The sequence below is a fragment of the Sycon ciliatum genome, chromosome 3 (genome assembly GCF_964019385.1).
Source record: "Sycon ciliatum chromosome 3, ocSycCili1.1, whole genome shotgun sequence".
Classification (NCBI taxonomy): domain Eukaryota; kingdom Metazoa; phylum Porifera; class Calcarea; order Leucosolenida; family Sycettidae; genus Sycon; species Sycon ciliatum.
The window spans coordinates 22,266,909-22,287,546 of record NC_088645.1 but is presented as its reverse complement, the minus strand read 5'-3'; the positions used below and the strand labels follow the sequence as shown (position 1 = coordinate 22,287,546).

The 20,638-nt window shown below is 51.6% G+C and overlaps 1 protein-coding gene across 2 annotated transcripts in view; it reads right to left on the bottom strand.

Moving 5' to 3' along the window:
* The window catches only part of LOC135811756 (uncharacterized), a gene marked incomplete at its 5' end in the record, with an annotated part of 55,441 nt that overhangs the window by 20,856 nt on the left and 13,947 nt on the right, over window positions 1-20,638 (bottom strand). For both annotated transcript variants that reach the window (XM_065325002.1, XM_065325001.1), the window contains 1 exon segment: window positions 647-692. In XM_065325002.1, coding sequence (XP_065181074.1) covers window positions 647-692 — 46 coding nt within the window.

Below are 20,638 nucleotides of genomic sequence, written 5' to 3'. Positions count from 1 at the left end.
ATGAACAAAAGTGATAATACAGTGAAACCTGTCTAAGGCGACCCCTCCAGGGACGAGAAAAAGTGGTCGCCGTGGCCAGGTGGTCTTCTTATCCAGGTCCAGTGGGTCACGTGACCATATCCACACGTGTGATCCATCATTTTGATCAGTGCATCACAGTGCACACACCTATGCTACTCTGCTCTCTCGCACGACTCATGTGCCTGGCCGGGCATGGGGTCCTCAGACCTGTCAAATGTTGTGTATGCACCATGTACATCTACACTTCCTGCACTGATGTGTAGATCTACCATGCCTGGTGCACCATGCAATGCATACATTAACATGTGCTAGCACTGTGCAACGCGGTCGCGGGTGGGTGGTCGCCGGTCGCGTTGAGCGAGTGGTCGCCTTATCCGAGGTGTTTTGAATGTGAATGCGTCCGTGACAAGGAAAAGTGGTCGTCATGGTCGAGTGGTCGCCATGTCCGAGTGGTCGCCATTACAGGTTTTACTGTATATGCCGCAGCGGAAATTTTGGTCTGACATTCGGTGAAAAAAGGTGTGGATCTGAGCCAGAATATTACGGTGCCTTGAAAACAAGAGGCTCACAGCAAATGGGCAGGCATTCAAAAACAGGGTCATCGTGGCAACTGATATGGACTTACCGTGCCGCCACGTAGCCAAGTGAAGTGGTCAGCAGGTCACTGCCAGCTGTATGGTTAAAACAAGAACACAGGCGTGCAACCATGCAACTCTCTCACACACAGACACAAACACACACAGACACACATACCGACACACATACAGACACACACACACATATACACACGCAAACAACTGAGTCAGCCTAGCTCCACTTCTCAGATCCACGCCATCCAGGTCTTGGTGGCCAAGGCGTATCCGGGGGCGCCTGGTCCAATTCAACACCATGTGCGTTCGTGCTTTTCTCGACGCTTTTTCTTCCGACATGCGCCGTCGTGTGGGGGACCACGAGCCACAAACTCTACTGAACGCCGTTCAAAAAGCAGTCGTCCTGAAGACGCAGGACAAGTTTAACCTGTAGCGACCTCGCTGCATGACGTCAGCTCTCTCACTAGTTATACGCATGCGCATGAAACATTTCTTCCTCTTTGTTCTAAAAGAAACAACAACAACTGTTAGACAAAGTTGCCCTCTCCTCCAAGTTGTAATTATTAGGCCCCAGGGTGGTTCGTTGCGTTGGCCGCACCTGAAATAACGGCTTGGAGAAGCCATGTGCAACTCAAACCAGGCTGCTCGAAACCCTCTGTGAGAAGCGCGAGAGACCGGCTCCTGACCAATGGTGACGAGGTCCACGCTGTTTTGGTTGTGGCCAGCTTGGTCACCTCTGCCGCGATTGCCAGCTCCGCAGTGAGGCTTCGTATTCGAGCAAAACGCCGCCTATCAATTCAAGTGAAAGTGGAGCTCACGAGTGCCACAGACGCTGGAGAGAGTACTACGTGCAGAATATCTAAAAATGAGAGCTGAATGGCAAGTAACGTCGTCAGGCAGTTCGCCACCTAATGTACTCGCCCACAACTTGCGCCTCTTCGCTACTGAAGGCGACGGGGACGATTCAGCTTCGCTGTCAACATCAACATCACTGAGATCCCAACAAATTGTCAGCGTCGCTCTGCAGACCCGCCGCCACGGACTTGCTGACACCTGACCAAACCTGGGCCATGCACAGCGATCGTCTGGCCCTGCGAGCTGCTCTAGTGTCACTAGATACGAACATTGTCAGTCTTTGCTTGCAAGCTACTTGAACAAGACCGCCAAACAAGTGTTTGAACAAAATTTGAGAAGATGATCGCCACATCATGCATGAAGCGCAGAGTGAACGCGCTCGAAAAAAACATTTCTTTTCATTTCGTCATTTCTCAACTTTTTTACGAGACCCCAAAGACATGTTTTAGCTGATCGCGGCCCATATGATAAGTAGATAGTGAATATATGGAAGTGTTATTCCGGGGAGCTCGCTCACCCATGTGAAAGTAATTCAAATTGAGTTCTGAGGCGTCTTCGTGCGCCGCCTCTCTTGGAACGCATGAACTCCCTTCGGCGGACGGCAGCCGGGAGGACGCCTTCTGCATCTGGGTGAGTTGCCTTCGGCTGGGCGCCGCCTTCATCTCATGCCCGTAGGCCCTTCCCTCTCATCTCCCCGTAGGGTGCCGTGCGGCCAAACCGGGTCCTCTCCCAAAAAGGGATACGGAGTCCGCAGTGCGGGGAGCACTGCAGGACTCTTTATGTCGGATGACGCGAGAAGAGGTGCCATTCTTGCTCGACTAACAAGGGTATCAGCTCCCTTGCAGGACTAAGCGCGCCCCCCTCAAGCTCTTCAGTGTAGCGCGTATGTCGCATCCCTGTGAGGTCCGCTGCCTGTCATGATCGCTCACAACCCAACCAAATCCAACCGCCAGGCGGTCGACCAATATTGTCGACGACCCAACTTAGTGTTCTGCTCACCTTGATTCACACACGAAGCGAAGACAACAGGTAGAGGGTCTGAGAGTCTCAGTCTATTACTCAAGTCCGGGAGAGAGTTAGTTGTGTAGAGTTATGATGTGACATTGTTCTTTTATGCACATGATGAAGAGATAGAGAAGTTCGTGCAAAGCACGGCGTGATGGTTCTGGGAAGGCGGCGATAAATACAGGTTTTACAACGCAGGCATGGCAAGAAAACAGCAAAAGATCAATAGTTCAAACAACGGAAACGACAATGAATAAAAAGCACAAACGGAGCAAAAGGACGGATCGGGACGTAGGGAGCCCGCTCACCTACGTCTCCGCGGAAATCTTTGAATTATATGGATCACGTCGGGGAGCCCGCTCACCCGACGTGATAGAACAGCGTAACTCTGGCGGGATGTTGTGCCGTATCTGCGTCCCCTTTCCGGGAACTTCACCGGCGGGCCCTTCGCGGGTCACCGCGGCGTCGCTGTACCGCGCTTGCCACGCCTTCCTTTTGCGCCTTCATTTTGCGCGCGGTTCCCCGCTCTTTTGTGCACGCCTCTCATTCTTCTGCACTCAGCTCTCATTCTTCTGCACTCAGCTCTCATTCTTCTGCACTCAGTTCTCATTCTTTTGCGCACGGCCCTTCGTGTCTTGCACGAAGCGCGAAAGGGATCATGGAAATCAATAGGACTTCTCAGTCACATGATTTTGCATGAAGCCTAGAGCGTACATTTCCAGGAAGTCAAGAACTTCCTGGAACATTCCTAGAACATTCCACGCGAGAACCTACCTGACCAGGGTCCGGCGGTGAATCATACGATGTGTCATGTCCAAGAGACATGACACCAACGTGGGATATCACGCCTAAAAAGCATGACACCTACGCGGAACAGCGCGTGCCGCTCAACCTACATGCTCAACACGTGGGACAAGACACTGGCCAAACCACGTGATAGTATAGATTGTGACAGCTCAAACACAGAGCTGCGCACTACACAGATCCTGCTGTCACAGGACCTGTCAAACCGCGAGAGTCGCGTCCAGGACGTGACATTTCCCCCGCCATTAAAGAATCACGTCCCCGTGATTGTACTCAACCAACATGATAGTCAGCGAGATACCGCGGCGGCTGCCTGTCTCGGACAGGTCGTCCCCCAGGTGCCGCGACGGGTGCATCGGGCAAGTCAACTGGAGCTGCCGGAGGCACATCCAGTCCACCATAGGTTTCGGCACGAATACCGTCGTCATCGGCCGAATACAACTCATCGGTAGCATCAGGCTCATACGACCCAGAGCCGGCAGAATCATCTGCCGTCGTTAGTGGCTGCAAATCGGTTGAGTCCGTGACATCCTCTCCTACTGCTGGAAGCAGATGGTCAGGCCTCACACGGCATCTCTTCAACCGGTTTACATGCACAATCTGCAGCTTAGCTGCCCCGGCGGTGTCTCGGATACGGTACACGACCTGAGAGAGCCTATTCACAATTGTAAAAGGGCCCTTCCACAATTTAGCTAGCTTAGGAGCAGTGCCTACAGGTGCTGCGGGAACCAAAAGCCAGACTAAATCGCCAATTTCAAAAGAAACTGGTTTTGCACCTGCATCATACAGATCAGCTTGGTGCTGGTGTACAGCACGGAGCCTATCACGCACCGTAGCATGTGCCTCAGCCAAACGCTCACGCAAACTCTTTGCGTGCGCTGGCTCAGTAACCCCCTCAGCACGAGGAAGGCCGTACGCGACGTCCTGCGGCAAACACAGTTCGCGCCCAAACAGGAGATACGCTGGTGTGTACCCGGTACTGGATTGCTCAGTGGCGCGGTATGCCATTAGCACTGCCGGCAACTGCACATCCCAATTCCTCTGATTTTGGTCAACGCAATGCGAGAGCAGACGCTCGAGCGTTTGGTTGAACCGTTCAACAAGCCCATCCCCCGCAGGGTGATACGCAGTAGTACATGTCTTCTTGATGCCAAGAAGAGTGCACACATCTTTGAACAACTTTGAATCAAAGTTGCGACCCTGATCAGTGTGTAAGCTTTCGGGTGCCCCAAAACGGGACACAAACTCACCCACGAATACAGAGGCAATACTCAGGGCATCCATTGTTGGTTATGGATGCGCCTCAACCCACTTAGTAAAGTAGTCAATAACCACTAGGATATGCTTATTGCCACTTGCTGTTTCCGGAAGCCCTGGAATCAAATCCATGGCGATCCGTTCAAACGGGTAACCATTCCAGGTGACCTGCAAGGGTGCTCCATGTCCACGACCGACTGGTCTAGACCTTCTAGAGCACGACCCACAAGTACTGTAAAAGCAGAAATTTTCGGTGGTGTAATATTTTCGGTATTCGCCAAAATCGGCGGTTCGGTAGAGGGAAATTTTCGGTAAAACCCGTTCTCCAGGTAAGTGTACTAGTACTACATGTATACAGTATCGGTTGTACCGAAAATTTCGGTGCTTTTTATTTTCGGTAAAACTTGTCGGCACCGAAGTTACCGAAAATAAAACACCACCGAAAATTTCTGCTTTTACAGTACCCACCCAATCCACTACATCACGTTTCATTTGGTGCCAGTAGAATTTAGTAGGTAGGTACCTTGATGCTCGGGATTGGACCTCCGTCATAATCCTGACCGGAGACTTGGTCCCCGTCTCCGGTCACTACCCGTTTCCCTCCCGTCGAGGACGGGATTGATAACGGGGTCCAGGCCCACGTGCCGCAGGGGCCCGTGGCCTCTGATTCAATTCGGGGCAGGTGGAGCGGAAGTGATCCATGCGGCCACATGTCCAACATGCCCCTGGTGGTGGCTGGACGGTTTGTTGAACCTGGAGGCTATGCACCACTTGTTCGGCCAACCGTGCTACGACCTTGGTTAAGGCTTCTACCTCGGGACTCAGGCCCCTTGGCTTCACTGCTGCGGTAACCAACTGCTCCGGACCTAATTCAAAGGTGCGGGGTAGTCGAGAAGACTTCTCAGCGTCTTCCTTCTGCCAAACCCGTTCCAGGTCGTTAGCCATAGAAACCGCCGCCTGGATCGTGCCTGGTGCATTCTCTTGCAGACGCAAGCGCAGGGCGTTAGGCGTAACTGCATCGATGAACTGGTCCCGAACCAGTTCCTCCTAGACAGGTCCGGGCATAAGTGGATATGCCCGCCCTACCAGCTGTCGTAATTCGTCCGCGAGGCGACCGAAATCTTCATTGCCGCGTCGTCGCCGATTTCTAAACATAGATTTGTACTGCCGCGCTATGCCGGCCGGTGCAAACCTATCGTTGAGATCTGCCACCAGATCGTCCCAGTCCGCCCGACGTGCGGCCGGAATTGAGGCGAGAAATTTCTGTGCGGCGTCTCGCAGCCGTACCGCTAAGAATTGTGCGCGCTGCGCATTGTTCCAGCCATTCACGGCTGCACACTGGTTGAAGTACTCTAGGTACTCCACCCAATCTCCTGTACCGTTAAATGCTTCCGGCATCACAGCCGTTCGCACGGCATGTTGTGCTGGGGCCGGCGGAGCGGCTGCAGCAGGGTTCTGGCGTTGATTCATTTTCAGAACCAAGACCTCAGGAACAAGACAAACTTAAAGCACTGCTTCAAGAAGTTTTCTGACAACCAAGAAGATGGCCACTAGCTTGCTCAGAGCTTGTCGCGATCTTCAGGAGGGCTGAAGACAACTGAGCGAATTCTGTCCTCGGCACCTCCTTTTATTCCCCTCCAGCAGGATATTCGACCAATCAGCGTCGAGCACGCACCCAGACCTAGCTGACGTGGCCTAAGATTGCGCGTCACCATGGTGACCCGTGCTGCGCCGTCGGCGTCGGCCTACGTGGCATAAGGCTAGTTGTCGAAAACTAGCTGTTATCTCCTCGTTCTTTGGAGGAGCCTGGTATGGCTTGCTCCAAAACCCGTTATCGATGTCGTCCCAGACGTCGCGTCACGCATACATGCTGGTGGACCGCAGTCCCTTATTTATGTACGCGTACTGGAATCGGCGCAAGTCGACGTGCTCACAACCACCGGCTGTGTCGCGGACTTCGCACTGCGGCGAAAGCTTCTTATGGCACACTGCACTGGCCTCGGGACCCCCCCCCCCCATCAGATTGAACTAATGGACCCGAAGTTTTTACACGTGCATGCGGAACGGCCGCGCCTGAGCTGGGCCGTTTTCGCACCTCTGCGTGCGGGGTACAGTCACCCTGCTGTATTTAGGATTCTCCGTGCGCCAGTAGTGGTGGTCACGAATCACCGCGCTACCGCCGAGCTGGCGCTTAGGTCAGAAGTACAGGTACGCACTAGTACTTGAGCCCTATTTGGTTCCGGGGCTGCCGACAGTTTCCTGGCTCAGCCACCCTATCACACGCTTTCCGTGCGTGTACTACGGTCTAGTTCCATCTTCCTGCTGGCGCACGTGCTTTTTAGGCCGCGCACGCGTGCAAAAATCATATGTAGAGACTACACTAACTCCGTCCCGTACAGACTAGACTGTCTCCTACAAGTCTGGCCTGAGCGTAACTTGTTGTATACCATTTCACTCCCTACCCGCCTCTCTGCTGTGTTATTATCACTGCCACCCATATATGCATTCGAATATTATGCAGCTGCCCAAAGGATTCCCGCCTCAACCCCTGATGTCCCTGCATGCTATTTTCCACAAGACCACGGAAGTAAAAACTTCTTTGTCTTTTAGCACACCCACAGAACACGAGCAGTTTGATTTTTGTGCCATCTGGCCACGGTTCAGGATTGATATTATGAGGGTGAAATAATGAGAATCAATCCTCCATCATCTTCTCCTCCGCCACTTTCAGGTATGCCTCGAACAAGGCTTCAGCCTTGGCCGTCGCCAGTTCCGCTTCTCTTCTTCTCAGTGGCTCTTCGCGCTCCGCCGCGACAGCAGGAGGAGGCGGCTTTGGGGCCGCCTCTCCCGCTGCGGCCACGGTGGCCTTCGTATGCCGGTCTTTGCTGGGATGCTGAGCCGGTTTGGCCGGCGGCCGTCCCGACGTTGTCGCCGCCAACACCGAGCGTGGACGCGCGGCGCTGTTGGTCCGACCGGTCCTGGGGACCCCCTCTTCCCCACGGCAGGGCCGTTTGGGAGAGGGCCCCGGGGACCGTGCACCATCCCTCTGCCGGTGAGTTCCTGGGCCTGGCGATGCGCTTCGCGATGGCTCTACTGCCGCGTTGAGCGACCTGATTGCTGAATGCAGCTGAGTTAGCCCTTGCTGCAAGCGGCGGATCACCCTTGCCGAATTAAATTGTCGCATGGCCTCAAGAGCGGCGGCCGACTGCCCGAGCGCCTCGTGCAGCTCACGTAGACTATCTGCGGGCGGGTTGTTCCGTTTGGGTGGCATCTGTAACAACCAGGTCAAACAGAGAGCACAGACGTTGGGATCCTGGTCACAGCACCAAATGTCGCATCCCTGCGAGGTTCGTTGCCTGTCATGATCGCTCACAACCCAACCAAATCCAACCACCAGGCGGTCGACCAATATTGTCGACGACCCAACTTAGTGTTCTGCTCACCTTGATTCACACACGAAGCGAAGACAACAGGTAGAGGGTCTGAGAGTCTCAGTCTATTACTCAAGTCCGGGAGAGAGTTAGTTGTGTAGAGTTATGAGGTGACATTGTTCTTTTATGCACATGATGAAGAGATAGAGAAGTTCGTGCAAAGCACGGCGTGATGGTTCTGGGAAGGCGGCGATAAATACAGGTTATACAACGCAGGCATGGCAAGAAAACAGCAAAAAGATCAATAGTTCAAACAACGGAAACGACAATGAATAAAAAGCACAAGCGGAGCAAAAGGCCGGATCGGGACGTAGGGAGCCCGCTCACCTACGTCTCCGCGGAAATCTTTGAATTATATGGATCACGTCGGGGAGCCCGCTCACCCGCCGTGATAGAACAGCGCAACTCCAGCGGGATGTTGTGCCGTATCCGCGTCCCCTTTCCGGGAACTTCACCGGCGGGCCCTTCGCGGGTCACCGCCGCGTCGCTGTACCGCGCTTGCCACGCCTTCCTTTTGCGCCTTCATTTTGCGCGCGGTTCCCCGCTCTTTTGCGCACGCCTCTCATTCTTCTGCACTCAGCTCTCATTCTTCTGCACTCAGCTCTCATTCTTCTGCACTCAGCTCTCATTCTTCTGCACTCAGTTCTCATTCTTCTGCACTCAGTTCTCATTCTTTTGCGCACGGCCCTTCGTGTCTTGCACGAAGCGCGAAAGGGATCATGGAAATCAATAGGACTTCTCAGTCACATGATTTTGCATGAAGCCTACAGTCAGTTTCAAAAAGATTAGCAATCCTGGCGATCGCCCGAGGAGTTTGCCGTCTTACCGTATGAGCGCTCGAGCGCTGCCTGGAAAAACTCACTGTGAACTCGAAGAAATATTCCGCGCGAAAGCATGACAAATGACAACTCACTGACGTCGGTACTCGTACATGTTCGTCTGGTTTACAACAAACGAGTTCTTCCTCGTATCGATATGGAGTCCGAGAGGAGCTGGTCGAGGACATGTCGAAAGTGTGGTAACTTTTGACGAGCGGGATGCGTCCCAATTCGTTTTGTGACCAAATAGATTCTTTGAGCTGCCGCGGATGCAATTTACTCTCACGATGTGACGAAAACGGCATCGACACAGACTCATTCCCAAGCATGGCCAGCAATCGAGGACATCTGAGAGTTGTAATTTTTGTACTCCTCCGAGGTGTGATTTTTGGCGTGCTGGGCCAAGCACAAGGAAGCCATCTGCAAAAAAACTGCAGAAAATGGTTGTTGGTTGATCCTTTGGTGTAATCTTTGTTTCTAGTCGAAGCTAGTTGTTGTTTGGAGCAGAAACGCTGAAATTGACTATTTTCTGCATGTACTCATACATGTACTCATGTACTCAGGCATGCAGTCTCACTCGTATTTTAGTTCTTTTTCTGGAATGGATGCTGCTCTGCGCCCCTTGGTGAACATTTCCTGTGCTCGTGGAGCAGCTGAAAAGGACCACTGGTATGTCTGGTTCCTGGTTTGAAAGTGGAGAGTCGACTTTTGTGCCTTGAAAAAGGAGTAGAGAGCGATAAAGGTACGTCTGTGGCTTATTTTTGAGTGCTCCTCGTACATTTTTGATCGTGATAGAAATTCTCAGACCAAAGTCAGACCAAAGTCAGCGCGATGATGGCCGTACAGTTTTCTTGTGGATTTTTTAGTTGTTTCATCTCGTATCTATGTCAGTATCGTGATGGTGAAGTGGAGAGGGTGATTTTCTTCCTCTAGTCTTCGTTCGGCCGACTTTGCTTCGTCCTCGTTGAAAAGTGATCCTGAAAAAAAGGTCGATTCGCAAAATTATGTTGATTTTCAATGTACGTGATGACATGCGATTGCTGGCTATGGCCTTGATGTGGCAAAGGTATCCGTGTGACTTCAACGACATTTTGAGAAAAGCAGACGCCTGTGAAAGCTGATAGAAGACGGCGTTGACTCCTAAATTCAAATAAATTGGCGATCTAGATACTAAAATAATTCTCAAACAGAAATCGATCGATCGATGTACCGGTGTATTGAACAACACGTAGCTACAGCGCAATGACTTCCGTGTTCACTCACACGGTTTCAGTGTTGTGTGTTCACAACTTCACATGGCGTGAGCCAGTCAAGTGTCAGTCAGTTCGGCAGGAAACGCGAGCTCCAACAACAAGTCGTTTGGCGCAGCCACCTTCTTTGTCTTGTACCAGCGTGATCACCAAAACAATGAAAACATGAAGAAAAAATGTTTGACTTGAAGATTTGTTGGGATTTGAACTCACAACTTCATGGTCAGCAGACAGCATTCATAACCACAAGGCCAAAAAGGAAGGGATAAATCGTGGGTTTTGATAACAAATCGATACTGGCTTCCAGGGCAAATTATAAACCATGGGAAAAGGCCAGAAACCTGGCCGAAATTCTAACTCCTTAACGGTTGGTCCAATTGTTCCGAAACCTTCACAGAACAATTTACCGTGCCCTAACAAGCCATTGTATGTACTTTGTTGTCCAATTTCCCTTATCTTCATACTTTTTAAGACCCAAACTTGATTGCTAATCTTTTTGAAACAGACTGTAGAGCGTACATTTCCAGGAAGTCAAGAACTTCCTGGAACATTCCTAAAACATTCCACGCGAGAACCTACCTGACCAGGTTCCGGCGGTGAATCATACGATGTGTCATGTCCAAGAGACATGACACCAACGTGGGATATCACGCCTAAAAAGCATGACACCTACGCGGAACAGCGCGTGCCGCTCAACCTACATGCTCAACACGTGGGACAAGACACTGGCCAAACCACGTGATAGTATAGATTGTGACAGCTCAAACACAGAGCTGCGCACTACACAGATCCTGCAGTCACAGGACCTGTCAAACCGCGAGAGTTTCGTCCAGGACGTGACACGTACAATGCTGACGACTTGTACGGAAGGTGTGGCCAACGTACGACCTCACTTTGTGGCTCTAGGCCACGAGTTTTAAGACATGATTGCTCAACTAACGAAAGTGCCAAATCCTTCGCAGGACTAATCATGGTGCTTACCGAGCTCTAGATGTTTCTTGGAGCCCAGCTTTTGGCTGCTGAACTCAATGCGTGGTCGCTTTCACGACGAGCCGAATTTGGGTCATGACACATTCAAATAGATTATAATAGTACAGATGTCAATCGTGGTGTTGTCCGTGCCTGCGCGGACTGTGCAGGTTGCGCATGCGTGCATTTGTACGCATTCTTGTTGTTGTTCTTTGCCTTCTTCTTGAGAGTCTCTTTGGAGTGAAACCAAATAATCAGTCCTTTGAGTGTGGTGCATGTGATATGAGAGAGTAATCGGAAGGGCCTATCGTCTGGAACTAAACACCCCGACGACAATTGGCACCCGGCTAGTGGCATCGTCCCCACGACCCTGCGATCGTCCTGTTGTCCGCAGTCTTTCCGGCTTCTTTTTTTTTCTTCACCTGGCTCCTGATTTCTTTGGCGATCCCCGTGTGGTTCATGTCTCGGCACGTCTCCTTCGCGCGCGCGCGCGCGCGCGCGTCCGTGCTGGCCGCCATCGAGGCAATTCAGGTAAGCCAGAGCTGCAGCTTTTAGTTTACTGGTAGGCATTGTTGGGGCATTAGTTTGTAAATCCAGTATTGTGACATTTGTTTAGTTTTGGCCTGCTTGTGTCATGCGTAGTCCTGCTCTGGGTCCCTGGTCCCTCCGGGGTTAGTTTTTTTTCCTCCGTGTTTCGTTACCTGGAGTAGTTGTGGCCTCATGTCTAAGGTTACAGTAGAAGCGCCTGGAAGATGGCTGATGCCGTAGCCGTTCGGTGGTTCCTCGGGGGAGGATCTCCAGGCCTTCCTGAACGATTTAAGATTATGTTTGCAGGCCAATAATTATGTCCCGGTTGCCCAAACCCATAACCCGGTTGATGCTGCCTCCCGGGAGAGGTTAGAGTTAATGGCACGTGTTGTGTTGTGTAAGAGCCTCACTGGCAGTGCGGCCCTCATGTTGCAGTCCTTGACAGACACGCAGCGGGAGGATCGCGAGGAGATCGAGACTGCCCTGCATGCTCGATTTGGTGACACGGGTATAGGAGTTGCTCCGCTAAACTGAGCTTCAGGCTCGGAAACGCCGGGCAGGTGAGACCCTGACTGAATTGGGCGACGCCATCCAGGTCTTGGTGGCTAAGGCATATCCGGGGGCGCCTGGTCCCAGTAGGCTATTGCTTGATATTTCAATCAACTCATTTCGTAATGTATTGTTGGTGTTTTATTATTGTCCACCTAACTGGCAGGACAGGGCTTTTTCTCTTTTTCTTCTAAATGTCTACATAATGTATCTGAGTGATGTATCGCTGACAAATTAGAAGATATCTTCACTATTATAATCGTGCTGGACTGAAGCGTCTCGCCGTCTAGCTCAATGGACGGGGTTTCAGCCTCAACACCACCAAAGACCTGTGTGTTGCACATTGTTTACAAAAGGTTATCTTGTAAGGCTGCTTTGGCTCAACGCGAGCGCATCTTGGGTTCTCTTAGACTCAAACTCAAACTGTTGCTTATCCTTAGACAACGTAAAACCAATGAAACAGAAACGACACGAGGAGACAAGCTCCAGGAAAAAGCGCTAGAAAACCGTATGTCGTACGTGAAGACCATGGGAACGTCGTAGGCGTCCCATGGCGCAAAAGGTAAGTAAAATACAGTCAACTTCGCTAATAACGACTGCGGATATAACGACAATTCGCGAATAACGACAGCATTTCCATGCCCAGAGCAAAGTCCCTTCCAACTGTAATGCATATAATGAGACTTCGGGTATAACGACACTTCGCGAATAAGGACACTTTTTTTGATGCCCCGCCGAATGTCGTTATAAGCGAAGTTGACTGTACCTTAGAAGACACGATAGAAAGAAGAAAGAAGAAAGAAGAAAGAAGACTGTATAATCAATTGCTTGTATGCTTGTATGTATGCTTGGTGCGAACCATTAGTTTGTGACAATACTCTTATTCATGCAATCTCTAACAAGCATGCAATCTCTAACAAGCATGCAATATCTGACAAGCATGCAATATTCCACACTCCCTCCAGATGAGAGCTTAGAAATTAGTGTACTACATGTACCTGACTCGTTCCTACAACAGCATGATGCTACTAGAGTACAGAGCATGGTGCAACGGGATGCTCTCATCGAACACAGAATATTGCTGCTGCAGCTCTATAAGGAGCCGGCATTAATCAGTTGCTGTCTGGCTTTATCAGCTGACCGGGCAGCATCTCTCTTCGGAAGCGTGGCGCCGGGGTGCGCACCGGATTGCTGGCTAGCGCCGACTGCCATGACCGTGGTAGGTGGTGCCTTCCGCTCTCTCTCAACTTTTTCACACTGCGATGTTGCGGAGCCGCTGTCGACTTCTGCTCGGGGTTGTGGCTCGTGTAGCCACTTCGGACCAGTGTACCAGATGATACTAGTGAGCTCACTGGGCTTCACTCCGCGTGACGGCAGGTCAGCTGGGTTCGAAGCTGTTGGGCAGTAGCTCCAGCAGGACGTCGGAACGAGACGTCGGATCTCTGTAACCCGGCTCTCCACAAACTGCTTCCATGTTTGCTCCACTCCAGCTATCCATGCCAGTGCCACTTGGGAGTCTGACCAGCAGTGAATCTGATCAATCTTCAGATCTGCCAAAGTTGAGGAGACTGATGCCATCAGGCGAGCCAATACCAGTGCTGAAAGCAACTCGAGGCGGGGAATGGTCTGTTGCTTCAGCGGCGCAACACGAGTCTTTGCAGCGACTAGCTGTACTGAAGTGCCCACCTCCGTCGTGAACACAATGTAGATGGCTGCTGCATAGGCTCTCTCGGACGCGTCACAGAAACCGTGTAGCTCGACACGTGTGATGTTGCCGTTCGCGTCTGTTGCGTAGTGCCGTGGCAATGAGACCGGTGGCATGGCCTTCAATTCCCGTATCATCGTCTGCCACTTGCCAAGACACTCTCCCTCCAATGGGTCATCCCAGCCCATCTTCAACTGGCAAAGTTGTTGGTGAAATACCTTGAGGGTGATGGTGATAGGTGCCAAGAGTCCGAGGGGGTCTTACATCTTGGCTGACGCCGATAGGACTTGGCGCTTAGTCACTGGCGAGTCGACCTTGGTCGTGCTGAACACCTCGTCGACGCTGAACGTAAGACGGTCAGATGTCCTGTCCCATGGAATGCCCAGAACTTTGGTGGTGGCTGCGGATGAGCCGTTCAACATGGTCTTGGCATACGAGTCGTTATCCACAGCGACAGTAGGCAGACCGTTAGTCGACAGTGGTGTCGCTGCGGTACCATTGACGATCTCATTCAACTCAGCGGAGTTGGAGACAAACTTGCGCAAGTTGAATCCGCCTGTTGCAAGGTGATTCTTGGCACGGTTGAACGATTCCAACGCATTTGCATTGCTGTTGCCGCCACTCGCAACATCGTCCACGTACAGACTTTGCAGCAGCTTCGTAGTGAACTCGGGATCAAACTTGGCGAGATGGTGTTGCAGGGAAGCGTTCAATAAGAATGGGCTAGCGGATACACCGAAGACAACACGCGTGAATCGGTACGTCTTGAGTACCGGCTGAGCGCTTGTGGGATTGTCGACCCAGAGGAAGCGTAGGACGTTGCGGTCGGCTGCCTCAATCCCAACCATCAAGAACGCCTTCTCTATGTCTGCGGTGAAGGCTACCGCATGCGTTCGGAACCGGAGCAGTATGCTGGTGATCTGCTCGAGCAGCGGTGGTCCCGTGTGGATGCAGTCGTTCAGGGACGGATGCGTCTTCACCTTGGCTGAGGCATCGTACACCACACGAACCTTCGTAGTGGTCTTGTCCTGCCGAATGACAGGATGGTGAGGCAGGTAATGTACTTCGCCCACCACGTCGTGCTCTGTAGTTGGCACCTCCTCGATGATGCCCTTCTGAAGTTGCTCTTGAATTACTGCATTGTATTCCTTCAGAATTTCTGGTGACTTCTGCAGTTTCTTGAGTGTTGACTGCAGCCGTTTCTCGGACAGACTGTAATTGTCTGGAAGCGCGCGATGATCCTCCCGCCATGGCAACCTGACCGTGTACCTTTGCCCATCGTAGCGGATGGTCTGTTGGAACAGCTGCAGAGTGTCCGGTTCATTAGGCAAGACGCCGATAGATTCAAGCTGCCAGAACTTCTGGAGTAGCTGGACCAAAGCGCTGTCTGGATCTTGCACGGTAGATGGTTCGACATCGCAAGCGTGAACGGTTGCGACGTTAGTGGAGATGATGCCTGAATTACACCTGCCTGTTGGTCCGGACAGAACCCACCCGAGGCGAGTATCGAGAGCAGTTGGCCCATCATCTACACGAACGATGTCGCCCGTGACGATCTGCCAATAAACGTCAGCGCCAAGTAGAATGTCGATACTAGCTGAGCCGCCACAGTTGTCGGCGAGACTGAGATTCTGTAGAGACTCGTAAGCTGTGACTACATCTGCGGTGTGCTGATTTTGCACGGGTGCACAGACTGATGGAACGACGATGCAGTTGACACGAATCCGGTTGCCATCGACGCACTGAATGTCCAGTTCGACCACGTCCCGGAGTGTGCTTGGGCTTGGCTGTTCGCCGCCAAACGCGTTTATCACTACACGTTCTTGACCGGAGCGGCGCACATCCAGCTGAGTCAGTACCGATGATGTAGCGTACGAGCGTTGGCTCCCACCGTCTAGCATTACTCGTACAGGCACTTTTCGTTCTGGACGTTGAGACGAGACCACCGAGGTCTGTGCAGTTTGTAGAAATACAGCTCCGCTGTCGCTGACAGTAGCTGCGGTTGTTGACGAAAACACTGGCTTCGACCATTTTCCACTTCCGCATTGTCTAGATGGCGGAGATGTCTTCGCGCCAGTCCCAGGCTGCTCTGACGACTTGGGTTCGCAAATGGACGTATGATGTCGATGCTCACATTTGCTACATCTCAGCCTGGACTTGCAGTCGCGAGCCATGTGGTTCTTCTTCAGGCAGATGAAGCAACGACCATTCTTGCGTATCAGCTCCTTGCGGCGCTTGATGTCTGTGATGGACGAACATTGCGAGGACTCGTGTCCGCTGCCGCAAAACACACATTCTACGCTCGATGAGGTGACGGTAAGAGCTGCTGCTGTGGAGATGTCTGATTTGGCAGGCTTGCTCATCAGACGTGTGGCTGCTACGCTATGCGAGACACTCTGCAGGGTCTCCTCTGCTTCCGTGCGGAAATCTGCTTCCCGTACTAACCACTGCAATAGCGAGTCGACCGACTCGACAATATTGTTATCGCAACGCCACCGGTGGTACGCCGTTAACAGATCTTGGCTCAACTTCTGCTGCAGCTGAGTGCAGAACGTACCGTACGACAGCTCATTCTGACGGCCAGCATCAATCAAGTTAATCTTGGCGACTTGCACAAGATCTGCGAAACGCTCAAGCTGTTTGGCTGTGCCACGCTCACGGATTGCTGGCATGTCCTGGAGCGCGGACATGTGGACGGCTGTTTTGCGCTTCTCACCTCCGTACTTTTGGTCAAGTCGCTGGAGTGCTGCTGCGTAGGCCGCTGCCGAGTAACCATACGTCTCAACAGTCTTCAACGGTGGACCGGACAGATATTGCCTGAGCTGCAACAGCTTCAGCTCCGGTGACAGAGGCTGTTGATCGACGCAGACGTTGAAAGACGTACGCCATGTGTCGTATAGCTTTTTGTCGCCGTCAAAGGTTGGTATCTTGATCTTTCTTAAAGGGGAAGTTAAGGCAAAAATTAAAATTTCACCAGTTGTAGTCTTCGGGGTGCTGAGTCGAATGGTCTTGGTCCGAGAAAGCTGAGACGCTCCCTTCCTACTTGAATCCCAATCGAACCCGCGCACTTCCACCGAAACTGGGTGACTGCGCCCTACGAGATGGGGATTTGTATGCAAAATGTCACTAAAAGCGCCATTTCGTTCTTATAAAAGCACGGATGACCGCGATTGGCCCATATGTTGTAGTCTTTTGGACGCTGAGTCGACTGGTTTTGGTCCGAAAAGGCTGCGATGCAGCGTTCCTCCTTTATTCCCAATCGAACATGGTTGAAGAAGCGGTCACGTGCTCCTGGGTGCCCAAATCACCTGGTCACCACGCCAGCAGGCGACAACTTTCACACCAAGGTTCAACTCGAGTGACAGGACTGCACCCAAAAAAGGTCAAAACAGGCTGTAAGTTGTACCCTGCAGGCACGGTGACCAGGTGACTGGTGTACGCAGGAGCACGTGACCGCTTGTTCAACCATGTTCGATTGGGAATTAGGGGCGAACGCTGCATCGCAGCCTTTTCGGACCAAAACCAGTCGACTCAGCGTCCAAAAGACTACAACATATGGGCCAATCGCGGTCATCCGTGCTTTTATAAGAACGAAACGGCGCTTTTAGTGACATTTTGCATACAAATCCCCATCTCGTAGGGCGCAGTCACCCAGTTTTGGTGGAAGTGCGCGAGTTCGATTGGGATTCAAGTAGGAAGGGAGCGTCTCAGCTTTCTCGGACCAAGACCATTCGACTCAGCACCCCGAAGACTACAACTGGTGAAATTTTAATTTTTGCCTTAACTTCCCATTTAAATGACGGTAAACGTCTGATGGTGGATTGCCTTGCGGTGCATGCGAAGGACCAGGTGTGAATCCTGGTACTGGTCCAGTCAATCCATACCCATTTGGGGTTCCGCCATAAGGGCCATAATTGGCTGCTGATTGTTGGCCTGGGTACAGTGCACTTCCATTCTGTGCAGGCGATCCACCAAAAACGGCGTTGACTGGTGGAGGTAGAGCTGGTGATGGGTACAAACCACTGACATTGTACTGCGTCTGTAGTCTCTGTACCCCAAAAGCGGCGTTGTTGGACGACACTGCTGCAGGTGGAACTGGTGACCACTGTGTCGAACCAGCTAAATTAGGCGTTGTACTACACGGCGGCGGCCACTGGCTAGCTGCCGTATCTGGCTGCGTCCATTGCGGGGTTTGACTCTGGGCCGCTTGTAATTGTGGCACTCCGAGTACGTCGAGCGGCAAGCGGCTACCGTAGGGATCGTACTCGCAGAGGCCGGGGCCAGGTGGGAATGTGCTCCAAAAGAGGCTGATGCTGATGCTGCTGGACCACCATAAGCGGACGCTGCGTCAGTCGCGGTGCCGAAACCCTGAGCAAATTTCGTTGTGTTGACTCTCAACGACGTACCACTCGCAGTTAGTGTACGGGCTGAACTGAGGCTGTGTTGTTGTGTTGGTGTAGTTGTTGTTCCGTATTGCAGCGTTGGTGTTGCAGCTGTGATCGTGAATGTGCGATCGTCGTTTGTTCGTGTTGTGTTGGTGTAACCAGCACTCGAGACTGGTGTACTCGTGCTCGTCGTGTTCTGCGTGATCTGTTGACGTCCGACGTCGTACGGTGACGAGACTGACGACTGTCGAGGGTTGGTACCGGTGTCACTACTGCTCACAGCCAGACGCAAATCTGTACTCACGCCAACACCGGCACCTGGTTGTTGCTGCTTGCGCTGCTCTGCTGGGACGTTGTTCCGGTCGAGGTCGCGCGCTGCTGGCCCTGTGGCCCCTGTAGCTGCTGACGGGATACCAGATACATCAGGCATGGACATGACTACATTCGTGCATGCACTATCCTGGCCTACAAACACAAGCTCCGTAGCTGCGGTGTTAGCATCCGATGCGGGAATGTGTACGGTACTACCACTAGTACTGGGTTCACTCTGCCCACTGGCCTGTACACTACGACTCGTGCTGGATGTATCTAATTCTTGCATGCTACTGCTACTCCACTGGAGCTGCTCCTGTGCAGTCCGTATTTTGTCTGTAGCTGAAATGGATTCCAAATATGCCTGAACTCTCTCTCTGGGTGACGGGTGTATCGCAACCCCGTGATTTCGCTTGTGTGTGCACTGTTGTATCTACTCATGCTGATATTTGCTAAAGTAGTGCTGGCCTGCGTCACCGTCTCAGTGTACGACACCTCTAATTCTGCAGTCTCCTTTGCCAAACTCTCTAAATAAGTAGGATTCTTGCAACATATATCTGCCAGCTCTGAAACAACCTCCATCACGGAGTTCATCCTGTTCTCGAGCATTAGTAGCCCATATTTAATCTCCTCGACACTCACGGTTTCCGATACGATGGACACCAGCAACCCACGGCGGACATTAGTATATTCCGTCTTCGCCTTAGCCTTGGTGATCTTCTGCTGCGGACCAATACTATCTGCCATCTCTAGTCTTCTCTGGTTCGAATCCGGCGATCCGGCTCGAAGGACCAATTTACAAAAGGTTATCTTGTAAGGCTGCTTTGGCTCAACGCGAGCGCATCTTGGGTTCTCTTAGACTCAAACTCAAACTGTTGCTTATCCTTAGACAACGTAAAACCAATGAAACAGAAACGACACGAGGAGACAAGCTCCAGGAAAAAGCGCTAGAAAACCGTATGTCGTACGTGAAGACCATGGGAACGTCGTAGGCGTCCCATGGCGCAAAAGGTAAGTAAAATACCTTAGAAGACACGATAGAAAGAAGAAAGAAGAAAGAAGACTGTATAATCAATTGCTTGTATGCTTGTACCGTATTTCCGCAAATAAAAGGCCGTCCTCGTATACAACGCCTTCCTCGTATACAAGGCCGGGGCAGGGGCGATTGAAAAAATAAAAGACCTTCTCCGATTAGAAGACTGGGCCTACTAAATGAGTCTTTGTTCTTGTGTCAAAAATAGAAGACCGTGCTCAAACTGTGGGAAAAAATAGAAGACCGTGCTTAAACTGTGTAGAAGAAAATGGAAGAACGGGGGTAAAACTGTGTGGCGAGAAATAGAAGACCGGGGGGTCAAACTGGGTTGAAAGAATAAAAGACCGTCCTCGAATACAAGACCGTCCTCGATTATAAGGCCGGGTTAGGACGAGGTTGAAAAAATAGTAGACCGGCCTACTATTTGTGGAAATACGGTATGTATGCTTGGTGCGAACCATTAGTTTGTGACAATACTCTTATTCATGCAATCTCTAACAAGCATGCAATCTCTAACAAGCATGCAATATCTGACAAGCATGCAATATTCCACACATTGCTCCTCGGAGCTCCCTTGATCCCTTGCCGCCTGTGATATGCGATGGCACTGTGCTCCCTATTGTGTCACAGACCAAATACCTAGGCTTGATTGTAGACGATCGCCTGACTTGGAATAGCCACGTTACGCATATCTGTAAAACGTCTCGACAGGTTATAGGAGCGCTGTGGAGAAATCAGAAGTGCCTCTCTCTGCAGTCGAAGCGAATGGCCTATGCGTCCATGGTAGAGTCCAGGATCAGCTACGGGTGCTCAGCTTTCTTTAGCTCTCTCTCTCTTCAAGGCTAACGAGGAGAGACATCAATGCCTATGCAACCTAGCCCGGCGAGCCGTGTACAACCTGAGCTCCTGTACTCGTATGACTCTCGTGTATGCGGAACACGTTAAGGTAAGTATATAACCTGTTGTTGTATTTCTACCCCGTAGTTCACAACCTACTTTGTTCATTTCTCATTCTTGTTCACTCACACTTCTGTTTGGTGGGAGTGCCGAGAACTGCCGTTCACGAATACTTAATACCCCGGTATGCGTAATATGCGTATAAATTCAGATATCACGTCTTACTTGA